Here is a 14,519-nt window from a genome sequence, read left to right on the forward strand (position 1 = left end):
CCCCTCAAGAAAAGCAGCAGAACTCACTTAGAAAACAAGACAGACTGAAACAACGTGTGGTTATGAACAGGAGCAGCTTGGATGAGAAGAGAAGGAGGAGGAGAGTGGAAAGAGGTGGGAAGAGTCTTACAGAAGGGATTCCTGGGAGAAGATAAATGCAGAAGTCCCAAGGGAAAGCAAAAGGAAGAAAGAGAGAGGAAAACAAAGTGCAGTCAGGGTAAGGGCAGAGGGCAAAATCAAGCAGGGATGATACATCTCAGCACCATTCAGAGAACAGGTTTCTCAGTGCATGAGATCAGATACTCCTAGGCAGGCAAAGGTCATGCACTTCTGTCTGTCCCCAGGTTTTCTGACAGCCCTGACCCCAGTATGAAAGCACAGCAGAAGAAGCCCTAGAGGACAAAAGGAGGTAGAGTCACTGACAAAAATAGGTGTGGTGAAACTGAGCATAAAATTGTTAAACCACTGAGAATGCATGGTAAGTAATATGCATGTTATATATAAAGCAATAAAATAAACTACATTACATCCTGTGTCACCTTTTTATTGTTTTCTTGCTCAGAATCTTCAACAGCCTGAGGGAAAAAAATATATATACATTACCCAAAGAAAAAGCAATAGGAAACACTCACAGTAAGGAGGAAAAAATCCTCAAAAAACGAATGCATTTAGCAAAAATTAAATCCTTTTTCACCTTCCTGTAAGGCTTTTCTGTTCCACACACTTTCAAAAATTTGTAGTCCATTCCAAATTTGGGTACACAAGATCTGATACTCAGCCATGGGAATAGGATGAAGGATGGCAGACAGTTAAACCAGAGCTATCACTAGATGCTGGGTACAGGAAGCTCCAGAGAAGAATGAAAGAATAACACACCCAGATAAAGATACCACAATAAAGATCATCTGATCTGGATGTGCAAACTGCCAGGCTCTGAAAACTGATGGTAAAGAGTGCTGTAAACTGTGCTTGAAATGTCCACACTGGAGAAGGCCTGTCCCAGGACGTTATTTGCAATGCAGCAGTCTGGTGCCTGCCTTCAATTAAAAGCTACTGAGAATCTCAGGTAAATACTGTCTTGGCACTGAGTGTGCATTCCTGCAGAATAAAGATCAAGTCACTGATCAGCAAAGGAGCAGAGAAGTTACCCAAGGACACGTGCTGAGGATGAGCAACTAATCTGGAAACAAACAAACAAAAATCCTCAAAGCAATAATAGCAACCACAAAAAACCCCATCCAACCAAAACAGCCCAAAACATTCAGGTAGTCAAGGAGCAGTGACTTAGGAAATGCAAAGAAGTGCAATGATACTGCAGTGGGAGGACCCATAAAAGCTGAGGAAGCAAAGTTGATGACAGAAGAGATACCCAGAGCAGGTCTGATGGCTCTGGCGCTGCTGCACACACACTGCTGTTTTCCACTCCTACACTTCTGTCTGCAGAAACATCCAAAGGAAAGCAAGGAGGAGGGAAGAAGTGGCCAGAACACTGGAGTGGCAGAGGAACACGATCTGCTAAGGTACCTCAGCCCTCACAGGTGGGCTCTGCTCTGTAGCCAGCAGCACTAATGCCTCCAGTGCCAGAGCAGCTTACTCCAAACTCCAAATCCTGGACCTGATTTCCATCAATGATATTCAAGTGACTGATAGCTGCAATGGTCAGGTATGAGTGGAATACAGAGAACCTCCCCCTGTCTGCCAGCAGGCTGTCTGACAGAGCCCCTGCCACACCCCACTGGGAATTACTGTCCTGTTTTGCCTTCATGCTGTAGGTGGAAAAGAAAATCCACTCTAAGGGTTAACCATGAAACATGATGCAGGAAAACCCTGCAGTGAACACACAGAGTGCAGCCCTGCCAAAATACTCTGAGCAAGGAAGCTGATGCTCCACCTTTTACTGGGATTCTGCACCTGAGATGCACAGTGGAACACCAGAGGCTGGAGCAGGGAACTGTTTGCTGCCTTTAATTGGGATTTCTGATGAAATCCTCCCCCTGTACACTGCTCCCTACACCCTGATTCTGCTTCCTCAGTGAGTGCATATCCTCCCTGAACAAGGGGAGAGTTGGCTACAAAGCTTTGTGCTCTCATGAACCTGAAGGTGAGGGGCACCTGGTGAAGATCTCAGGTTGGAATCTTCCAACAAGTGCTCTGATGTCTCCACAAAGCAGACTGCCTTTTGCAACAGCCTCCATGGAAAGTTTTCATAACAACATATATATATATGAAAGAAGCAATCCCACCTTTTTGACACTGATGGCAACAGCTTCTTTTTGACTGTAATCATCTACAAGGTCACTTCCAAACTTGTACTCAGGATGAGCTTCCTCTTCCTGGTCAGCTGCACAGAAAACAAAAAGGATCACTGCAAAAACCACAGCAGCTGCTGTTTTCTTTGCAAAGCATTAAACAAATGACAGCTGAACTCACAGGTTTGGGTGTGGCATTTCTTAAAAACAGGAATAAAATCCAGAGTATTAGATTTCTAAGAGTTAGTGAACTGTTTCCAAACTGTTTCCAAGTGCAGTAAATTACAGCTAAGGCCTGAGATGGTTAGTAAGACAAATTTTATTTTGCTGTATTTTTGAAGTAATCAGTATTTACACCTAGCAAAGGTGTAAAAAAAAAAAAGCCAGTAGCCTTGGAAAATAAGAACTGATGACAGAGTTCTTCAAATAAAGATCTAAGAAGATGCCAGTGGCCAGGCTTGAGTGCATTGTCAGGCTCCTTGTGTGCCCCCACTACAGGGAATTATTCTCATCTGCTTTTAGGGGGATTTTCCATTAGAACCTACAGTACTCAAAGCTGAAAAGTAAAGGGGAAAAAAAAAGTCAAATAAATGAGAGGAGCAGGTGGCAGGCTAAAGCTGGGACATTCACTGTGACACAGGGCACAGGCCATGGGCTCAGACATTGGCAGGTGGGGTGTGATTTACACCTTCTGAAGGTGCACATTTAAAACACACAGGGTGGATCACACCCTAAATACATGTACCCTTCTCTGCTGGCCACATCACTGGCTCAGAGCTGCACATTTACCCTGAGGACAACTGAGGTTTGGCAAGAAAAATCCTTCCCCTCATTTTATTCTTATACAGTATAATGCAATAATCCCCTCTGATGCTGACCCAAGTGTTAAACACAGTGACAATATGTGTTTTCAAGCAAAGATCACAACTTCTTAGCCTCTCTCTCTCCCAGACAGAATGAAAGCTGATTTGGTTGGTGCTCTAACACAACTTCCAACCAGTGAATGGAAGGTAAAATTGTCTGGGGTGAGGTGACAAGGCTGGGGTCTGTACAGATGGCCCTGCACTGAGCCCAGAGCTGCTGCTGCTGCTGCCACAGAGCACAGGCATGAGGGAAAGGAGCACCCAGCCCAGGGATCTGCCACAGGCAAGGTCTGAGAGCCTTCTCCAGGAAATCCTCACCACTTTCTATTTCCTCTTCGTTATCATCCTCCAGGATATTTACAGGAGCAGCAGTTTCCCCAGCCTCCATCATCTTCTTCAGAGCATCAAGCTGTTCTGTTAATATGAAAAATGAAATTAAATTAGTCGTGACATGAACAGTTTGTAGCACAAAGAAATACAAGAGAACCATCACAAATGATTCCCTGTTCCTCAGATCATTCTGTTTAATGAGTCCTCTGGCTTTTCAGTTGGTAATAAAATTTTACAGAGTAAGTAGCACCAATAAGCACAGATTGGTGTTAGATCTGAAAAGTGGTCAGCAGTAAGGGCTGTGCCCAAAGCTCAGTGAAGTGAAGGGAAATACTTCACAGAAGCACAGAATCAGGTTGGGAAAGGCCTCTGAGACTGCATCCAAGCTCTGCCTGAAGCACCACCTCTGCCAGGCAGAGTGGCTGAGTGCCAAGCAGCCCTTCCTTAACCTCCTCCAGGGACAGGGACTCCCCCACCTCCCTGGGCAGCCCATCCCAATGTCTAACCACCCCTGCTGGGAAGAACTTCTCCTAAACTTCCATAGGCTACCAAGGTCTCTGGAACAAGCCCATTACTCCCTCACAGGATAAACAGCCAGCTGTCTCTCCAGTGCTTGATCCCTGCCAATGGAGGCACAGTGCTTGGGTTTCCAGCTGTGCTCCCATGGGCATTCAGTCAGACACGAGGGGCACAGCCATGTACGACTGCAGCCAGTGCAAGGCCTGGGGGCTTCTCTTGGGATGGAGAAGGAGCAGGGTTTATCATTGCAGCCATACTGGGAACTAATACAGCAACATTCTTGTTACTGAAAGGAGATAAACATCACAACTGGCAACAAGAGCAAGAGGAGCAATTTGAAATTCCATTTCACTTCATGCTTATCCAGGAAGAACACAGCAATGCAAACAGCCTGGTGTTGGCAGAGCTGACAGGAGATTCTATCTGCCTCATATTTCAGCTCAACCAGCAGTGTGATAAAAGTCCCAGGATTACATTTCTGGGGCTGGCTGTGCCTGTGCAACATGCTGTTATCAAGGCCTAGACTGGCACTCACACGAAACACAAGGGCAAACCAAATGTTATTTACATGGAACTCCTATTCTTCCAGCACTAAAGTACAAACAATCTGGAAACTTTGGTAAGTCTGTGTGCAGTGATCTGGACTTTTGTTTATTTAGTATTTGACAAATGTTACTTACTCTTTTCTACTTCAGGTTTCAGCCTTTTATTCTTTATGAGAATCTTTCTTTTGAGGTCATTGGGAGATGGTAAGGCTTTACCTTGCTCAAGCTGTAAAACAATTCAAAGAAAATGCTCAGTAGTAACAACAGCCCTTTGGCCTCCCTGTCCCTGTTTGGGATCTGCATTTTAGGGCAGCAACCCCAAGGGGCAGTGAAGGAGCAGTGCCACCTCAGGCACAGCCAGGAGGCTGTGTGACTGCAGATCCACAGCCTGCTCTCCTCCTTCCCTGGGCCAGGGGGAAGCTGTGCACAGCTGAAGCTGCTGGAGCAGCCAGCACTCAGCTCTCCAGCCTGTGCCAGCCCCAGATGCACTGCTCTGAACGTTTTCCCACCCTCCTGCCTGGCAGAGGGTGTGGATGTGACCTGCACTCCTCTCAGAGGAATTCCTGCTTCCCCTCCCTCCCTGGCTCACACAGCCCAAGCCACAGCTCAGCCTGTTATCTATCATCTGATCTCTAAACAAGTCACCTGTTATGGTCCCCTGGAGCTGCAGTGACCCACCTGGAGAGTGCAAATGGACTGGCACTGGGGCATGGAAATCTACCCAGTCCTCAGCTAGGTAATGGGGACTGGTTTTGCCAGCAGGGTCACAAATTCACTACTTCTCAAAGGCAAAGGGGACACACACACACACATACACAAAATGAAGTAGTAATAAAAGTTCCAGTTTGGGGAAGGAGGAGAAACAGTATTCAGAAAAGAGAAAAAGTATGAAATCCTCTGATTTAAGCCCCATCACATCATTGAGGCTAAGAAACAGAGATTTGGGTAAGGTGATTAACACCCTCCCCACCTTAGGCTTGCTAAGAATATTATCCAGGGAGTTGCTGGTATAATCACAGGATATTCTGAGTTGGAAGGGACCCACAGGGATCACTGAGTTCAACTCTCAAATGAATACAGAGATTGAACCCACAACTTGGCATTCTTAGCACCATAACACACTGGGGTTTCCAGTGAAGCCTAAATTATACAGGAGCAGAAGGTATTTCCATAAACAGTGACAATTCTTAAAAGAACTATTCAGATATTCTGATCTCTTCATTCAAATCTGAGCTGGAGAGAAGCAGCACTCCAGGAGAACAAAGCACCATGAATTGAAACCAAATAAAGGCAGCAGAGGTGACAAATAGCAAGCCAGAAAAAAACCCCAAAACAAAACAGAAAACCAACCAAACAAAAAAACCCCCCCCATACCAACCCAGCCCCAGGAGAATGGGTGGAAACCTCCCTCGTGGGAGGGCAAGGGTCCTGCCCAGCACCCAGGCAGGCAGTCTGAGCAGGCTGGATGAGCACACCTGCTCCTGCCAGCACTGGGGCTGGGACTGCACTGGATGTGTCCCTCCCCTAGATGTGTAATGTAACTCCACTAGAGGTTCCACTAGATGTCAGTGCTGCAGAGCTCATCTCTGCCAGGCTACATTCCCACACAGGGCCACACTTGGATGCCCCTCAGGACAAACATTTGCTTTTACTTCGCACCAAATCTGCTCCAGCCAAGTGCCAAGTCTCTCCTAGCCTGCCTCCTTCAGGCCCTGCCCAGGTTCTCAGCTCCAAGCCCTTGCCAAGAGCTGCTCCTGCCGTCTCTGCAGCGCTTGAGAGCAGCTGGGAGTGAACCCACCCGCGAGGAGGAGGAGAGGACACAGAACACAGCCCAGGATAACTCTGGGCCCTGAGGCATGGCAGCCTTTGGGCAGCTCTGATTTAGCCTTCCCAGAGAGCTGCTGGGAGCTCTCTTTCTGTGAGGGACATGTCAGCGTGCTGTGAACCTCACAGGGGACACTGCAGAGCCAGCTCTTTGGGATGCACTTTTCACAGAACTCACAGAATCACTGGGTTGGAAGAGACCTTCAAGATCATTGAGTCCAACCCAGCCCCAACAGCTCAGCTAAACCCTGGCACCCAGTGCCACATCCAGGCTTTGTTCAACACACCCAGGGATGGGGACTCCACCACCTCCCTGGGCAGCCATTCCAGTGAAAAATTTTTCCTAAAAATTTTTTAGGATGAAAAATCATCTCTTTTTAAAAAAAAACTAATACAAAAAATAGAGAGACTGGCACAATATAACATACTGGATGTGTTTCTAGAGGCTGCTTCAACAGGAGATCTCCAAAAAGATCTTCACAGTATTTTGACATCTTGTACTGTTGATATTTGCTGGAAAAGATTATGGCAGTTAATTCTTAAATATAAAAAAGAAATCACTATCACTCAGCACAAAAGAATAATGCTAAGTAATGGAGACATCCCAAATTATATACTGCCCACTTTGTTTCAACTGAGAAGTATTACTTTACTGTAATTATACTGTCAATAAAAGTCTATTATTTGACATAGATGAATTTAACAAGACCAAAAAAGTAGAATAACTGAATCTCACACAGCTAATGGAACATCCAAATACATTTCACAGCTTTATCACAGATAAAAATATTGCCACTATTAAGCTACATGAAGATTGATGAGTATATTAAGTGACATTCAGTATGCCTGCATACCCCCCCACAGTTTTCAAGTATCATATCATAGTGTTTTAAACTATATCATCTCTCTCAGACAGTGCACAATTTAAAAATTAACAGTGGGCACTACACACCTGCAGTGATTTTCAAATGAAAGAATGACAGGGTACTCTGATGTTACAAATGCTGTTTCCTTAATGGCTTGAATTACATCCTGCAAAAAGCAACAACAGGATACAAGTCAGAATGGATCAAATTAAAAACATAATCAAAGGGTTTTTTTTATTATCCACCCCACCCTGAGAAACACAGAGATGTCTCAAATGTGCAAATGGAGAGAGAGGCAGAAAACCCCTGTGCTCTGATGCCCCCCACACCCTCCCTGCCCCTGCAGCAGGATGGCACCTCCACCCACAGCCATCAGTGGGGAATTCCCACTCCCACAGGAACTCCTGGCCTTTTCCACAGCCAGGAACTCCTCAGACAACAAAGATATTTACTCTGTGGGCCAAAGGGCCCCAGGGTGTGAAGGAGTGGGGCAAGAGCAGCAAGCCTGCTCCCTGCAGTTTCTGTGGGAAGGCAGACGGAGCACAGGTGCTGCAGGTCAGGAAAGAGCCCCAAAGCCTGGGCCAGAATCCCTGCCCCTGTCAGTGCATCCCACAGGAGCAGCATCCCAGTGAGAGGAGGGGAGGCTGCCCTGCTTGGCCTCCCCTGGGCTTTGCTGCCAGGTGTAGAGGTGTTACCTTGAAAAGGATGTCTGTGCACATTGCTTTGCCATGGGTTATTATTGGCTCTTGGTCTTCACCTTTGCCATCCCAACAGTCCAGCTCAACACACCTGAAGATCCAAGGAAAATAAACTTAGTGTTCTATTCCAGGTGAGCTACCTGGGACATGTTTCAGCACTGATGATCAGAGCAGTAAGTTGCAAATTAGTTTTGGGCATGGCACAACTCTTTCTAAGCTGTACATGTGCTATTTCTATAACTCTGGATATACCACCTTAAATATGGCATGTGTGAGTCAGTATATTCTCATCTGGACATTAATGTCTTTAGCACTGAGCCACTCTTCTTATTCTCATTCTACTAAGTCAATTAGAAATTAAGCAGGAAACCATAAATTTCCTGATTCTCATTAACATATAAACTTTGTCACTATAAAGCAGAAAGCCCTCTGAAATTCTTCAGCTGTCATTCTGAGATCAAACTTCTCCTAACTTTCCCACAAACTCTCCTTATATCAATTTCTACATTCCTCTGCCTGAAGGAATGCTTTTGGGAGAAAAGTAAGATTCTTAAACAAACACATGTGTTTTCATTTGCCACACCAACACATTTACACATTCAATTGTACAAAATATCAACACCAAGGTACATTATTCAGTACTTTTAAAGCATTAGATTCACAAATATGGATTATCTCCTGCTTCCAACCTGCATCCAGCCAAAAGCACTTGTCTGTACATCTCCACTGAAGACTTGCCCCCAAACTGCCTGCCTGTTAAATAGGTATTGTGAGAGGAGCTGATGAAGTAGTGAGCCAGAGGATGGTCCATCTCCTGGTACAGCTCCAAGCGGTCCAAGAACACGGGGGCATTCTCATCTGACATCAGGTACCTGCAGAAGCCATCACTGGAGATGACACCTGCAGGGACAGGGAGCCATGGTGAGTCACTGCCAGCAGTACAGGGTGCACAGGATCCAAACCACCTCCCAGGGCAGGAATCCAGCCCAGAACCTGCTATTTACACAGGTACCTGCAAGCATTCAGCTCTGCCCCTCCTCTGCTCCAGGCTGCCCAGCAGCTGGTGCCAAATGTGCCATTATGTTCCAAATTAAAACCAGGTGCCCACCAGCTCAACACCTGAGGTCCAGCGCTCAGCAGCAGCAGAGCTAAGGCACGAGAGGAGGTGCAGAAGGCAAACAGGCAGTGACATCTCCTCAGAACAGCCCCAACAGCTCTGATCTCTGGCAGCTCTGCAGTCAGGGCTGGGAGCTGGCATGGAGCAGGCTCCTGTGCCCTTCCCTGCCCCCTGTCACAGCCAGTCCTGTGCCACATCACTGTCACCCAGCCCGTGCAGAGCCTGCTCCCCACTGACACACACATGGGGACATGCACCTCAGAACCTCTGCAGTGCCTCATTCACAAAACACCAGGGACATCTGCAATACCTTCCATTTACTGTTTGAAATACATGCTCATACCTTTGTAAACAAAAACAGAAACCTACAATGAACATGGCACATACAGGAATTCAGAACACAGAATTAAAACACCTCTCTCTTATCTGTCTGCTGGTCTATGCTTATAATAAAAGTATAAAAAAATACAAATTAAGGGGTAATTTTTAATGAAACCAAGCCAGGAATAGTTAGTATGGCAATATCAGTTCTAAAGAGGTCAAGAGTCTGAAAAATGAAAATTATCTGTGATAAGGAAGAAGGGATTACTCACAAAGAGCTGCTGCAGGGAATGGTTACCTGGCACTAATTTTGACATTGCTTTCTCTGAAGTAATTTATGAACGTTCAGCTATTGTTAAGGCAAGGTTGCAGCAGTCCTATTTTTATTTTCTTAAAGTCTATTTTTCTCTCATACAGAGAAGTGGAGTGATCCCAGTTTCCATTCTACTTCTAACTTTCTGGAAAAAAAAGCCTAATAGAGCTTAAATTTCCTGTGCTTGGTGTCAGCCAGAGGTGAACTGCTCCAGAATGTTTTACTCAAGTCCTCTCAGCTGATCCTGAGTATGAAAGAAAGGGAGCAAAAAAAAACCCAATGTGATTTTGAAGGGGAGGTATTTTTTCCAGCAGAGCAGTTTCCTGGTCCAGAACCCTCCACAAGTGCTTGTCCCCACACCACAGGGACTGCAAACCCCCTTTTAAAAGCCTGAATGCTTCAGAACCAACAACTCCCCAAATGCCCAAACCCAGTGAACTCTGAATTCCCTCCCCCATTTACCTTTCCTCTTCAAGTCTTCATCTGGCTCATATGTCTCAATTATCTGCATTGCTCTTTTTGTGTCATAAAAGGGAAACAAAATTTCATTGAGCCGAGGATCTCGTTGATGCTGAGGTGAGAAAACAAGGTAATTCAGCAAAACAAGACAGTGCATGGCTATCACCCAAGAGCATTTCATTACTGCAGATGAGAAAGAAAGAAGTAGACATTTAAAAAAAAAAGAAAAAGCAGCCCTAAAATGTACAGATTGTTCAACAGCAACTTCAGCATTAGGTAGAAAATGAACTTTATCTTTCATAAGGAACCTAGGCAGTTTGATCACAAAAATATTTTTAAAAAGAAAAATCCAATGCAATCATGTAACTGGTCTTACTCTTGCTTATTTATGAAAATAATGACTGCACGTGGAATCTGTGCAAATGAGATGTGGAAAACAAATAGCTAAATGTCCCTTTGTTAATTCTCTCTCTCATCCTTTTTTTTGCAAAGACTTGACTGGTGGCACTGTAATCACCTCTCCAAAATGCAAGTCTTACACACTATCTACAGCTAAAGCAAAAAAGTAAAATAAAGCTATACTGTAAATACAGAATTTGAAATCTGAGTTTAGAAATATGCAAGTATTGGATGATTATTTGTGAATCGTGGAAACACTGTGTTTTTAACTATTCAAAAACCAGCACAGGTTCTTGGAGTAAATATGCACAAGAATTTCACAGCATCATCTCTTAATTCACAATAATTTGCAATATTAGGATTTCATAATATATGTCACGTTTAGGTACAATTAGGCAGTGATTTCTAATAGACTAATAAAATTCAGAATTTGTATGTTTTCACTTTGTAGTGTGCTATGCAACTTTGGTTTTTTTCTCCATGCTGGATTAGAGCTGCACACTGTGTGCCTGATTCTCCATTAAAAGAAAATTAAAACCAGAATTAACAGAATAGTGGCATGTAAGCAGATGCAACAAAACAAAGAAATAAATATGACTGTGAAAACACTCTTTTACCCCAGAAGGTGCACAGTTTCCAAGCTTTAGTCTCAGCAGAATTCAGAGATGTAAGAGGCCACCCCCATACTGGCAGTCAGTAATTTGGAGTGACAGGATGGTGTTGACATGGCTTACACAGCACTATCAGCATTTGCTGTAATTCCTTATGTGGAAACTTTTTAATAATGTTTTTCCCATAAGAAAAGCAATATCCAATCCAGTCTCTTTTCTTACAACCAATCCATTGGTCCATGTGCTTAATTAACTCCAAGAAATTACAACCAATGCCAAGTCAATCATGCAGTTAGGGAGGGATGTTTCAGGGGATGCCACTGGCAGTCTGCAGCACCTGAACACAGCAGGGTTATCCAGAGGGGCTGTGGGGATGCTCAGAACACTCAGATCAAACACCACAGGCTGTGGGGATGCCCAGAACACTCAGACCAAACACCACAGGCTGTGGGGATGCCCAGAACACTCAGACCAAACACCACAGGCTGTGGGGATGCTCAGGAACACTCAGAACAAACACCACAGGCTGTGGGGATGCTCAGAACACTCAGAACAAACACCACAGGCTGTGGGGATGCTCAGGAACACTCAGACCAAACACCACAGGCTGTGGGGATGCCCAGAACACTCAGACCAAACACCACAGGCTGTGGGGATGCCCAGAACACTCAGACCAAACACCACAGAGAGCAGATGGAGGCAGGACACACCAACACCACCACACACGGCATGCAACAGCTCCAGGGTGACAAATGACAAGGCTTTACACCCCTAGTGACAATACAGCACCTCAGAAAATGGCCAGAAACAGTGAGGAAGGCTCTGTGCTCAAGAAAAGGGCTCTTCCCCACTCACTTGCTTCTACAGTTAGTAATGAGCAAACAGAAGAAAATAAATGGGATAAAGCAAAAAGTCTCCTCTTGAGAAGAAGTCCCAGAGTTATCAGAAGGAGCTGAGAACAAACTATTCTTCCAGTAGCAGTGATCACTGCTCATTATTGATCCTCCAGTGGAACAGAAGGGTATCCTTACATTCACTTTGTTTAAAAAATAGAGTTGGCAGAAGATAAAGATCTACTTCTAAAAGTGATTCTATTCTCTAGTGTCTCTTGGGGAAATGTCCTGCACCCCAGAGCTTGGTGGCACAGGGAGCCTGCGTTTTGTTTTCCCCCAAAGCTGAAGTGTGAAACTTCATCTCGAAAGATAACACATCCAGGATTAAGTGTGCATGTGCAGCAAAGCTGTGTTTGGCTGTTCTGGTCACCCTGCAACACAGGCACTCCCAGCCAGGTGAGGGTGAGCTGACTGCCAACAGGGGCAGAAAGGGCCCAGAGGGTTTGCAGAGAGCAAAGCTCAGCCAGCCTGCCCCAGCACCTGGGAGTGGGCACACTCTGAGACACACAGCCCTTCAAAGAGTGCTCAGAGCAGTTCTGCCCAAAACCAGCACTGCCCTGGGCTGGTCAGAAGGGCCTTCTGGGGAGATGGACAGCTGGGGGATGGACAGAGGGACTGGGAAGGAAGCCAGGAACTGGGAATAGGAAAGGATCTCCCCATACCTCCCTCCCAGAAGAATGGATGAGCACCGGTCAGACTACTGAAAATTGCATTTGAAGTGTTGCTTGCCTTGTTATTTTATTGCTGTAAATGAACTGCAGGAGCAAATCTCAGTGGCAGTGATTTCAGTCCCTTTCTACTATATTTCCTTTTTTTTTTCTCCCCAAAATTTGACTTTAAAAATAGGAGATCTAGACAAAATACTCAGTGCATGACAACAATTAAGTTTCTAAAAACTTCCCAGAAGCTTTCATACTGAAGCACAATTAAATCATCTGTCAGCCAGCAGCATTTAAAAGTGAAACAGAGACAGGAGTTTGGAAGAACTCCAGGAAAGCTGCTCACTCTCCTCTCATTCCCAGTAACATACCCTTATGCTCTCTTAAAAACCCATAACACTTAGAGCTTCTGCAGCATGCCTTGGAGGTTACTTCAAAATAATTTAAGTTAAAGAGTCTCATGAAGAGCTGCTCTGCCAAGTGACTCCCCTCTCCTATGTAATGGCAATAACCTTTTTATATTGCCAGCAGTAGACACCACTGCTAATTGCAGGGCTGGCCAGCAGCCAAGGGACAGAAATGATCCCTCCAGGAGGCACATTCTGGGTCCTTTTGTGCCTTTCAAATTATGGCCAAAACTCTAAACTCTGTTTGCAGGCCAAAAGACCTCCAACACAGACCAAAGGCATTGCTTTCAGTCACCAGAATAAATGTCCTCCCCTAGAAAAAACACTTGAGTAATTTATCCCAGCTCTGGTCCTGATCCAAAGGGGCCCACCACAGGATTTCCAATTGCAAAATGAATTTTGTCAATATGAACGCAGTCAACAAGATGCATTTTTCCCCAGTACTACCTATAAATTCACCCAATACTACCTGTATTTACCTATATGAAATAATGTTTCTAATTCTGTAAAAAGAACTGCTGAAGTCACACAAAATTGAGAGCACAGCAACTCAAGCTTAATTTTTCAATCAGTTACTGGAGGTAGGGGGTTCTTACAAATGGTGGCAGCTTTTCTTCAGAAGTTTGGGCTTCAAGGAACTACACTTAAAAACAATTAGAGATCAATTTTAAAATGAAGATAAAACAGTAATTTACCTGACAATGAAGAGTGGCACTAAAAAATCCAAAGCTGGATGTGTCACAGCAGTAAGATTAAGCCTGCCAATGATAGGAACTAAGCCCCAAGCATGTACATGTAACCCCAATTATGTAATCAAGCTGTTCATCTTCTCTCTCTCTCTTTTTTTTTTTTTTTTTGAATACCCTTTCTACAAGTAATTCAGGTGAATTTGAATACCCTTTCTACAAGTAATTTAGTGAAGAGTAAGGCACATGTTCCGTGCTGAAAAATAAAATTATATTCTAAATTTGATATCTAGGGAATTTACAGCTTGGATCTTCAGACTGAACTATCCAAGAAATAAGCATGTATATGTATAAACGTATATACAATTGAACTATAACTAGTAAAACAATTTTAGATGGAGAGATTTTTTTTTTTTTTGGAAATGCACCTAAAAGTGTCACATAGTGAGGCTGGCAGCTTCCCATGTTCAGGATGACAATAATCTACTGGTACAACACCAACTGGGATGTGTCTGCTTTCCATGGGTGGGCTCTTGTCAATTCCACATACTGCATTTATTGCTGGAATTGCAAATGAGGCAGTTTTCTATAACTTACTGTGCTTTAGGAATAGAAAAGAGCCAAGCCCACAGTGTTTATTGAACTACTTCACACACTCATGATGCTTTTAAGAAATATTAAATACTTCTGCCAACAACTGCATTCTGGAAATACAGCAATAAAAATATTTCCTCCTATTCTGCACACATGGTATTTTAAA

At 44.4% G+C, this 14,519-nt stretch overlaps 1 protein-coding gene across 10 annotated transcripts in view; it reads right to left on the minus strand.

Annotated features, from left to right (window-relative positions):
• Positions 1-14,519, minus strand: part of PLCB4 (phospholipase C beta 4) — a 178,212-nt gene that overhangs the window by 42,544 nt on the left and 121,149 nt on the right. For 8 of the 10 annotated variants that reach the window (XM_071438822.1, XM_071439408.1, XM_071438734.1 and 5 more), the window contains 9 exons: positions 10,108-10,216; positions 8,584-8,794; positions 7,892-7,985; positions 7,283-7,362; positions 6,759-6,843; positions 4,642-4,732; positions 3,431-3,526; positions 2,244-2,341; positions 540-575 (listed from right to left, as the gene is read on the minus strand). In XM_071438822.1, coding sequence (XP_071294923.1) covers positions 540-575; positions 2,244-2,341; positions 3,431-3,526; positions 4,642-4,732; positions 6,759-6,843; positions 7,283-7,362; positions 7,892-7,985; positions 8,584-8,794; positions 10,108-10,216 — 900 coding nt within the window. The remainder of the gene's footprint in view (positions 1-539; positions 576-2,243; positions 2,342-3,430; positions 3,527-4,641; positions 4,733-6,758; positions 6,844-7,282; positions 7,363-7,891; positions 7,986-8,583; positions 8,795-10,107; positions 10,217-14,519) is intronic. The other 2 variants (XM_071439500.1, XM_071439323.1) reach the window with 1 other exon arrangement.

This window comes from Agelaius tricolor, unplaced genomic scaffold (assembly GCF_023055355.1).
Source record: "Agelaius tricolor isolate 1412-34295 unplaced genomic scaffold, bAgeTri1.0.p SCAF_1, whole genome shotgun sequence".
Classification (NCBI taxonomy): domain Eukaryota; kingdom Metazoa; phylum Chordata; class Aves; order Passeriformes; family Icteridae; genus Agelaius; species Agelaius tricolor.